General features: G+C 37.3%; 1 protein-coding gene across 2 annotated transcripts; it reads left to right on the top strand.

Annotated features, from left to right (window-relative positions):
* Nucleotides 1–1955: 1955 nt before the first annotated feature.
* LOC125649759 (uncharacterized) lies at nt 1956–5827 on the top strand. 2 transcript variants are annotated; one of them, XR_008803293.1, is made up of 3 exons: nt 1956–2308; nt 3082–3239; nt 3400–3506. XR_008803293.1 is itself a non-coding variant. In XM_056166336.1 (3 exons), exon 3 carries the CDS (start codon nt 4230–4232, stop codon nt 5433–5435), a length of 1206 nt encoding a protein of 401 aa, XP_056022311.1. In that variant the 5' UTR covers nt 1956–2308; nt 3082–3234; nt 3400–4229; the 3' UTR covers nt 5436–5827. The 2 variants fall into 2 exon arrangements, 1 of the variants encoding a protein (XP_056022311.1); XM_056166336.1 differs by having other exon boundaries at nt 3082–3234; nt 3400–5827.
* The last annotated feature ends 5824 nt before the right edge of the window (nt 5828–11651 follow it).

Below are 11651 nucleotides of genomic sequence, written 5' to 3'. Positions count from 1 at the left end.
AGTATAATACTGTATTTGCATATTTCAATTAATAAATGCACAGAACAAAAGCCTACCGTGCATAAAAACGTATAGTTTCATACAAAAACCCGTATCTTACACGAAAATACCTATATTAGAAGTTGGTTGCACGAACTTGGCTGTGGTATAACTAACTTTGATTGATTGATTGTATGTTGTTTAACGTCCCTCTCGAGTATATTTCACTCATATGGAGGCGTCACCATTGCCGGTGAAGGGCTGCAAAATTTAGGCCTATGCTCGGCACTTACGGCCTTTGGTGCTTGTGTTGACGGCATTTATTCCTTTGTTTTAGTTTAAAGACGACATGTTTCGGAAAGATTATCTGTTCTTTTGATGTCTTTGAGATTTGGCCACATGTAAGTTCCCATTGCGATCACGAAATTCACGATCAGGATTTGTGGACATCATACCTTGATAGAACAAAGATAAGGATTCTCCAGCACACAAGGCGTTTGGGGCACCAAAAACTCTGAATTTGTAATATCAATAATGAAATATTAGTGATATTTTTTTTACCTCCAGTTTAAGTAATGTGGTAAGAAATATTGTGAAATTTCTGGAGTGTTTCATTCTACTAAAAAAAGTGCATTGGCACATCAGATTTCGACTAAATATATATTTCCATTTTATTATTATTATTTTTTGTATCAACTGACGAAATTATACTTTTTGACAAAACCACATATATAGGACTCCCCACTCCCACCCCCCACCCCAATATGATGTCAATATGATAAAAAAAAAACTGATTACAAATAATATCAAAACTAGAAATATACATTCATCAGAAAAATAAAAAATAATGTCTCACCTTTTCCCACTAGCCTCTCTTTAGTGTGTGTCCAAACATTTATAAGACGCGAGTATTTAATCAATAAGGTCAGAGGTCATATATATGTGTCAGTGTAGTACAAAATGGCAGTCATTTTTATTTGTATAACAAACACATGTAGGTATAACATCTAGGAATGAGCTTTTTGGTCAAATTTTAGGCCGATTGAATAACCATACCAGTGACAATAATTAATATATACCTTCAACCTACCTCAACCAAGTCAAATTTAGCACACAATCACGCTTTCATGGTCTTGAGGGCTCAAATTGATATTCGGATACTACGGATAGAGGGTTTTTTTTCAACAAAACAAGAGTTTGAAAGTAACTATAGTGAATGTATGCATGGCAATCTTAAGTAGAATTGGTTATAAAAAATTGAAATGACGTGGGAATTCTGACGAAGAATGAACACATTGACCTTATTACACCCCAAATCGTCGACCACCGGCATCCCAAATCGTCGTTCCGGTGACGATTTGGGACAAGATTGCATTATCATTAGTGGTGACGATTTGGGATGTACTACTGTACACCCCAAATCGTCGCCCGTCCTAAATCGTCGCCCGCTAACATTTTATTGACGTTTTTAGGATAGATTACACAGACGTTATTTTATTGTACCCCCTTTTATATGGGGGTACATAAGTTTCACTTGGTATGTTTGTCTGTCTGTCCACACCCATATCTCTGGTGTTTATCGACCTATTGGATTGCAATTTTGTATGTATATTACAAGTGACCCTCTGACATGCCTCCCCCAAAAAATGAGAATTCTGGAATGAGAGCTTAAAGTGCCGCGAGCTGTGCACAATTTTCAGCAACTCTGCAATATCTCTGGTGTTTGTAAACCGATATGTGGGTTACATGTATTCTGGCATGTGCTTCCTGTCACATGAAATATCTTGATCTCGAGCTCATAGCACCGCGAGCTGTAATCATAGCGAACTTTTTTCGACTGTCACTCTGGTGTTTGTGAACCGATTGAGCTAATATTTTGTATGTAGGTTACATAGGACAAAGCACATAGGTTTCATTTATTTGTTGTTGTTTTTTTGTTTGTTCATTTAATTAACGTATCACGGGCCGTCAATCAAAGTAAATTTTCAACCAATGAAATAATTGCATTTATTTAGCGCGTTGCAGTATATTCATGCTCCGCCATATGCTCCGACAAACAATCGCAGAACGAACAAAAGAGATCTATTAGCAAATCCAGTGAACGAAGACAAACATGGTGAAGAGATGCAGTTGGGGGACGTGCAACACCGACGACAGGTATCCTGAGAGGCTGGAGGGGGGAGTTAAATTCATCCCTTTTCCCAAACCGGCAACAAATCTTAAGAAATGCAAGCGGTGGATTAAACTTTGCGGCAGGCCTACCTACCAACTTAACGAGGATCTTTTGAGAGATCGAAATAAATCAAAGCACTTTTATATATGCACAAAGGTATGATAATAATGATGAATGAATGCATTTATTTGATAGTTATTATTATATGTATACACCAATAGATTGATTCACTAGACTGATTAAGACTCGCGTTTCTCGTCCTGTTTGTCAAGAATACACATACATACAGTACACCAGTCGTGTGGACAGTCTAGGTCTAATGATACTAGAGTGTTTTGTAAACAATCACGAACTACAAAATTAGTGACGCCCCCTGTTTACACTGAAATGAAAAAATGAAATAAAAATTGCAATCGTAGCTTTCTATTAGATTTGTATGAATTATGTGCATTTCAAAAACACTTCAATAATATGTTGACGGTACTAGGCCTACCGTTCGAGTGAGCGCAACTACATGTAGATTCTAGGATGTATGTACATATTTTGTAATGTTCAGACTTTGATCAGATTCAATTTAAATCGATATATATTTGTCAAATACTCAGTACATAGAATTTAGGCAGCAGAAATTTCAATCTGATTAAAATCAGCTCCTCGATCCGCTCCTTTATTTCTTTTGTTTTGTCGCTACTCAAGTAGCAATCCGCTCCTTTATTTCTTTTGTTTTGTTGTTACTCGAGTAGCGACAAAACAAAAGAAATAAAGGAGCGGATCGAGGAGCTGATTTTAATCAGATTGCAGAAATTTTGGTTTTCTCCCAGGGTTTTATATAAATCATTATTTAAGTCCTGTATTAGCTGTGCTCGCTATTAAAGTGATAAAACAAGCATTTGATTTTTAAAACTGGATTTTTATAAAAATCATTACAGCATTTTGTTGATGGAGGGCCATCAGAAAAGTAACCTGACCCGAAGTCAGCTTTAGGACATGATCGAGTTACTATGAGCAGACCAGCACCACAGAAACGACAATCACCTGATTGTTCAGACAACACACCAGAGCCAAAGAAGCTTTCAGTTCAAGTAAGGTACTGATTTAAATTATATTGATTCATGTTAACTGTGAAATGTTTCTATGGCGTAGGAATTAACAAAATGTTAAATATTTATGCAGAAATTAGATGCACACATTACACGTTACAATATACTAAATACTTAAATTATTAATAGAACTTGTATACTGTATAGGGTTTACGAAAATGGACAGACTGAACTTCAACAGACACGGGAGGATTCGACAGTAGTGCCAACAGATAACAGTGTTGTGTCAGAAGATTGTCAACCTGGAAAAGAATCAGTAGTTCATTTTTTCAATGCAAAATATGGTTTAAAGTGATTGACATACACATCACTCATTTTTTTTTTAAAGTGAAAGCATGGTATCAATACATGGATAAATTCGTTCAACATTAATTTCTTGTCTAGTAAATGTAACAAATTCACAAAAAGGTGCTCCAGTTATCAAGAGCTGACCTTGAACTTGGAACCAATGAGAATGTGATCTTTTTAATACATACTTTGAACCTGAAATTTCTAGAAAAAATGTTTGATTTTCACAAGCTTCCAGCAAAGTAGAATCTCTTATTGAATAGGGGCATTTAATTTCAAGAATACCTGTCAAAGATTTTTCACAGATTTTGGCATCTGGTGTTGCACCTAAAAAGGGGAAAAGGGGATTTACAACTAATCCAACATCATGTATATGGTTTCCAGAACTTTTTATGTACATTTGTTTTGCAGTTTTTTCATTGGCCTGCCCATATGAAGTTGGTGCTGATGTAAAAGACTTCTTGTCAAAAATATTTCTAACAAATGTGTCATTAATTTCCTTTTTTCTATTCATGATAGAACCAAAATTAGAGGCGGTAATTCGTCCCTTCCTTTCTGCAAACCATCTTACACTGCTGCTCTGACCTTTGGTGCTTTGTTCAATCTCTACACAATTTTCAAATGATACATTAAGGTCTTGCCAGTTGTGTTGTTTGTCACAAAGTCCAGTACTCTCAAGGTTAAGCATCATGTATGGCTTTGGAAAATTTGTCTGCCAACAAACATCTGCTCCTTTGGGACGAGGTTGTTCAATAGGTGTTATCAAGGGAGCCTATATATGTAAACACATGAACCACTACAAATATTGTTCAATATTTTGTAAACTCATTTCTTTTATTGCAGATATAAACAGTCTTGATGTATTAGCTATGGCTGCTGAGAAGAGGAAGTTGGAAGAAGTCATAATATCTCTCCGAGAAGAAAACAACAAATTAAAATGTGAACAAATGCATTTACAAGGCAGTTTAAGCAATAAGTCGAGTATGAGATATGATAACTTAAAAACAGAGGAATTTAAGTATTATACAGGATTTTCATCAGCAACATTTAATGTTATATACCAGTTTTTAGTTCCCGTGGATGAGCCATTTGAGTACTCGAAAAATGTCAGTAGTCTAAGAATTCTTAGTATGAAGGATCAACTGTTATTTGTTTTAATCAAATTACGACAAAATTTTGACTTTAAACAAATGTCTCGGCTGTTTGGAATTTCACCTCAAGACTGCAGTGTTATTTTTAGTAACTGGATAAATTTCATGTTTTACCACTTTGGATCAGTACCTATTTGGCCAGACAGAAGTATTATTATAGACAAAATGCCACAAAAATTTAAAGAAGAATTTCCTACTACTCTTGTCATCATTGATGGTGCTGAGGTGAAAATTCAAAAGCCTAGTTCATTAACAAAACAGAGTCAGTTTTACTCTGACTATAAATTCAGTACAAATCTCAAGGGTTTAGTTGGAATTGATCCTAGAGGATCTATTATATTTGCCTCAATGCTATTTTCAGGCTCAATTTCTGACAATGACATTACCCATCAGAGTGGATTTTTCAAGATTTTGAAAGAAATGATTAAAGAAGGTAGAATACATGAAGGAGATGGGGTAATGGCTGAAAAAGGTTTTCGTATAGAAAATGACCTTGAAAAGATAGGGCTTAAGTTAAATATGCCACCCTTTGCTCCTGCTTCAGGCCAGATGAAAACATCTGAAGTAAAAATGACAGAAAAAGTTGCTATTCATAGGGTGCATGTAGAAAGAGCTATTGCTAGAGTAAAGAAATTTAAAATAATGGACAACAGAATCGACCTTAGTTTATTTAGTGCGATAAATCAAATCTGGTTTGTTTGTTGCTTTTTAACAAATTTCATGCCTTTCCTTATCCAGGATTGAATAATTTGTTGGTTTCCTTTAATGATATGATAATGCTGATCCAAGTGGCTGTTGTGATTGACCAGCATCAACCATTTGGCTTGGTGCTGATACAATGTATGATATTGGTGCAGAGACATGATTTTTCAATATGGCAATGTGAGACTCTTCCAGGTTAATTTTTCTACAAATCAATATTTTTATACCAAATTGAAATATCATGTGTATATACATTTTTTATGAAATGTTTGTCTTGTTCAATTAGTCATTTACTAAAGACACATAACAACACAACACCCCCACCCTGAACATTATATTGTTCCTGTTATTTTCATATGAAAAGTTCAGGATTTATTTTACGGGAGTATTCAATGGCTTTGGAAATGAAGTTTGAATTGAACACATAAAATAAATGTTGTTTTTCTTATTAAGCCTACTTCTCTGCCCCCTCACCCTTTACAGAGTGATACTATGTGCATGTATTAACCAGTGTTTATATAAACTGAAAATGTGATTACATGTGATATTAATAATTGATTATATGTACCGGAATCAACCGGTGTTGATTCCTTACTCGCCATGTTTGTCGGAGCATCAGCGGAATTATCGCCCCTTGCACAGTGGGCGTGGTTTCGCGATACGTTAATTATTTATAGAGAGAGGGAGATAGAGAGAGGGGGAAGGCGCAACGAGTTAAACAAACAAAAAATATTGAGAAAGGAAGAGTGGGTGTATCTCGAGGTTTTCACGAGTGTCCGAACGGCGGGAGAGTGTCCAAACGGCGGGAGATAGGCATAATCTAATATAATCTGAGGTCACTAACAAATCTGCGGTGCTCAAGACCTAACAACTCTATGTTCAGCAGAATGACCCTCTAACAAAATGCAAAACGATGTATTGTCGGACATCTCTCTCTCTCTCTCTCTCTCTCTCTCTCTCTCTCTCTCGAGGACTGGACGAAAAAAAAATATATAGACAACATTGACACCAATACCACTACCACCAACAAATACAATTCTTTCAATAGTAACAAAACCACTACCAACCAAAACAACAATAACAAATAATGTAATCATAATAAATCTTTTTGAAATTATACAACAGAACAAGTAGAAGACGAAGTAGAAGATTAAAATGTTTGTAAGGTCAAGAGAACCTTTTTTGTCATAGCTGGACCACAGCAGAAGAAGAATAAAGAGAAGGAGGAGAGGAGAAGGAGTCAACAAACAGGACCAGTTTGTATGTAAATGATGTTTCCAAATAGTTGCAGCAAAGGGACGACGATTTGGGGTGTAACAGACCTTCCTACATTGAATGGACGAAGCAATGCTGAAACAGTCAATATCATGGCTCCATCCTATCTGCAGGAACTCTTAACACCCTAATAAAAGTATGCTCCCTCCAGAACTCTGCGGTCCAGTGATCAGAGCCTACTACAAAGTGCCATTTACCATTTCATCTGTTATTCAAACTCGAGCTTTTAGTGTGGCTGGCCCTAAACTGTGGAATGCTCTACCATATGATATCAGAACTGCTGTTAGTCTCTGTATCTTTAAATCTACACTAAAGACTCATCTGTTTACAATTTATTATAACTAGTCTGTGCAGATGAAATCTAAGTCAAGATTACTATGTTATGCAATCATATCGGACTCCTTATCTTCACCTACTAGTCATTTGTTCTTATACAACTTGTTTTACTTATTTTATTGTTATTTAAATAGCGTTTAGAGCAATATGGATTTTACGCTTTACAATATAAATTTATTATTATCATTATTATTTGTATTGATCTGTAGTTGTATGTTATCGTTCATATTTCAAGCACGGTATACACATGTATTCCCTTTAATGATATTATTGATATTTATTCCTTTTGTTATAACGTTCACTCGGATGCGTACTACTACACAGTGAAATGCAATCGGAACCTCTCGCCCTTTACTACATAAACCTTTTATGAAGTAACGGAGTAAATGGCGAGTTGTTCCGATTGAGTACAATGGTGTACAATTGCTGAAAGATTTAGGAACGAATGTTTTTGATTTGGAAACGAACGCTGAACGATTTAGGAACGAATAGTTTAATTTAATTTGAAAACGAACGTTGAACGATTTAGCAACGAATTGTTTTGATTTGGAAACGAACGCTGAACGATTTAGGTACGGATGGTTTTGATTTGGAAACAAATGCTGAACGATTTAAGAACGATTGTTTTGTTTTTTTTTATTTTGAAACGAAAGCTGAACGATTTAGGAACGAATGGTTTTGATTTTGAAACAAATGCTGAACGATTTCAAAGGGAGAGTTCTCGGGGATGACGGAACAATTATCATTGAGAATGGAACGATTAAAGATGGAGACGAACGGCTTACATGTAGGTCAAAATGGAAACGAACGGTTTGACCTCGATATTCGGACTCTTTCGGCACCTTCAATGCGTACATATACATGCAATAAAGAGAGAGAGAGAGAGAGAGAGAAATGGGATTTGTTGTTTAAATAATTCATTTGGAAATATTACCATTTTAAAGTGAAAGGATTAAAATCAATGAAACCATATACAGTTACGTGTTCGTGACGTCATGCTCACATATAGATATTAACCTATAGTCAGGATTCCAAAATCTGTAGCTATCATAAAAAAGGGGTCCGATGCCAATTTCATGTTAGAATAGTCCAACTGGTTTTTTTTTAAAATGTCCAGGCATCCAGGAGTCTGGATCCACTTGTTGGACATTCTGAATCTGGATGGTATGGCCGCCATGACAGTTTTCAAGATGGCCGCCACCGGAATTTGTTTTAACCCTATCATAGGTTGTCATGACTAGAATTGATTGATGTTTACATCAATTATATCATAATCCAATACCAGGAGGTCATTTATGCGTTTTATGTTTGCATTGGATCACAAAAAGTTATGTTATCGCCGATTTTATTTTTCAAAGATAAGGAAAAACAGGCAAAACTGAAGACAAAGAGTACTTTACAGCAGCAATCTTCATTTGGTTTAACTTTAAAACGTATCATCACAACTTGTGCTATGAAAGAATTAAAACAATGTGTACTATCTGTATTTATCTTCACAAACAATTGGTATTATTTGTTTGTCAGATGTGTACATGCACACATCGACGCGACATTTATAGAACAAATTTGGCAAAACAGATACATTTCTCAGTTTAATTCTATTGTCAGGATTATTACTGATACAATAATTCTAATTGTCATGATAATGTTCATAAAGGTAATGAATTCATTTTATGTCAGTGTGTAATTTGTGTCAGATTCTTCATAACATAGAAGACGGCCTTACACAAATCTTACATAGAAACCGCAAACACACCTCATATTTGTCTACTGATTTTCAACAGTAAAAGGAGTTCTGAAATCATCCACATGCTTGTGTGCATTCAAGTTCATTCTGTGTATATTTGCAACGTTCAGCTGCACAAGACACACCGCATTTGCATGTTGTAAGTTCCAAACACATTGCAGCGATTAGCCTGCCAGTCACCAGTCGTGGCTGAAGCACCTCAATACCTTCATTTCCCCCAGTTCCTACCCACTATCCTCAGGTGCAGGCGGCCGATGTGGTTCATTTTCCAAGGCTCTTCTCCACATAAGGGTCTGATGTGAAGGATCAGAGCATCAAGAGTTGGAGGCAGATTCTCAATTGTTTTGGTCAAGCCAAAGAATAGATCACTCCTTACGTCTTGAATGGAATAGGATTGGCTGTTGGGAGCATAAAGCTTGCAGACAAAGGACTCTGCATCAGCAAGCACATTGCCATCTGGAAAATCTTCCCTGCCTAAATTCTGCAGAAGCTGAGAGTACTTCTGGAAGACAGACCATGCAGAATGCTTCCCAAATCCAACAAACTGGCTTGTACTTTTGCAGCATTAAATGCGAGAGGTGTTGCCTTTTGCTAATTTGTAACGTTGAAGGAGTGAAGAGGAACAAAGTGTTGCTTCTTAGGCGTTCCAGCTTTTATCCACACCAAGAGGCTGAGCTGCGGCTGATAAGCAAGAAGAAAAATGAGGACATCGGTGTCTCGACTCACGACCACTGTTTGCGGGTATCCCTGCTCACTTGCATCCTTCGCATGAAGAATAATTCTCATATCAGCCTCTTCATGCTCAAGGGATGACAGCTTTGAGACATCTCTTCCTGACGAGGTCCACACTTTTGCAGGGTATGTGAATCCTTCATTCAGCACCAACCCTCGTCATTGTTGATTCTTGAACTTGTGCGCTAACTTTGTGCATAGAAAGGTTGCCAAGCTAGCTTTGTTTTCATCTGAGAAGATGAATCTCTCCCACTGCCCCCATGGACTCGTTTCTTGTATGCATGTCTCGTCTGACTGCCTTTTCCCCCAACCAAACCCTCTGACTGCGAGCTGTTAATTTGATTGTTTTCTTCGGGTACTGGTCAAAGGCAATATCAACCCAGGAACAATGGTTTGAGAACATATGACTGACATGGTCAGCAACAGCATCAACCTATTCGCCGAGAGTTTTAGCGTTCACCCTGTTCCCTAATGTCTGGATCATGGCCATTCCATCAATGACAGTGCATGTTGGCATTGATCTCGGCAAATCATTGTGTTAAACCTTGCTGGAGAATCTTACCGAAGTCAGCTTTGGTATGGGGTAGACGCAGTGTATCATCAGGCATTGCCAATATAAGTGGAACTGCACAAATCTCTTGCTCCAACATTTTGATCAGGTCAACATCTGTCTGCTTTCATAGCTGTGACCACACGTGCAAGAAGCTTTCTGTCTGCCTTTATTGCAACAGTTTTTTTCCTTTCCAACTTTGACTTTAACAATGTACATACTGTCGAACGTTTGCAGGTTCTTTGACTTGATTCTGTGATAAATACCTGTAGTCTTCTTGATCAGCCTCGTCTCCACAAACCCAACACAATCTGCATCCCAATGGCTTCAGCATGCAATAGGTCATTCGTTATTACTTCACTGGCAATATCCCTTGTGGTAATCGAAACTAGTTCTGAGAAAGTAAGATCAAATGGGTTGAACAGATTGATAAGCTTTCGCACATACTCTTGGTCATCCATCAATCTCTTGTGACCGAAATCTATGTGTGCACATTCATGTTCATCATCATCGTCGTCTGCATTGTCGGCTACCTTGTACATGTTCTTGGTGTTTCTGGATAGCTGAGCTCTCGTTGAAAGTTAGGCCCCATCTGTCACGTGCTGTGTCTGTTTTTGTAATCCCTACAAGTCCTCCTCCAGCTATTTTACCGGCCTTGTTGACATGATCAACAGCCTGGTCATCAGGTACCTTATTGAACTTCTGTTTTGTTTCTTTTGTGACAAAGTGTTCTGCAAGAAAGCCTCTGTACACTTCTGGAACAGTCAGGGGCAACATGCGCATATCAGCGAGGAAGACAGTTCCCTAGCGTAAGTAGTGTAAATGATCAAATACTGCAAATCAAGACAGCTTTTCAGCGAATGATGTTAACAGGCCCCAGTTCCCTGACGAAAAGCGAGCGTGAATCTCAAGAGTATGGAGATCAACTTCATGTAGGTCCTCCAGTAGGAGAAAATGGCATTCTCCGAGAAAGCTACGAACTCATCAAACAGGACTTGTACCTCTTCAGTTTCTGACAGAAGGTTTTCAATAGATGAACTGATTCCTCTGTCATCCTTGCTGTTGAATAATTTGTAAAAAAAAAAACAAAAACAAAAAAAAAAAAAAAAAAAAAAAAACCTACACACAGCTGAAATTCTGCATACAACACACACACACACGTACGTACGCACGCACACACCACTTGAATAAGATTTACTTATGCCTAGACACATTATAAAAAGAGGTCCATACGCCACATTGCTCACATGAGTCACCTTGCCCATATTTACAGATTTCCCCTGTATATTTGCATGTAAAACTTTGATACCTATTGTAGCCCCAACCTACTCCCGTAGGCCATGATTTTTTGCAATCTTCAATCTGCACTATGTCAGAATGCTTTCATGTAAATTTAAACTTCTCTGACCTAATGGTTCTTGAGAAGAAGATTTTTTCTATATATTTGTACGTAAAACTTTGATCCCCTATTGTGGTCCAGGGGGGGGGGGGGGGGGCATGATTGCAACAAACTTGAATATGCACTATGTCAGAAAGCTTTATGTAAATTTCAGTTCTTCTGGCTAGTGTTTCTTGAGAATATTTGCAAATTGACCCAACCCTATTTTTGCAATTATCT

Source organism: Ostrea edulis, chromosome 5 (assembly GCF_947568905.1).
Source record: "Ostrea edulis chromosome 5, xbOstEdul1.1, whole genome shotgun sequence".
NCBI lineage: Eukaryota > Metazoa > Mollusca > Bivalvia > Ostreida > Ostreidae > Ostrea > Ostrea edulis.
This window is presented reverse-complemented; position numbering and strand designations above follow the sequence as displayed.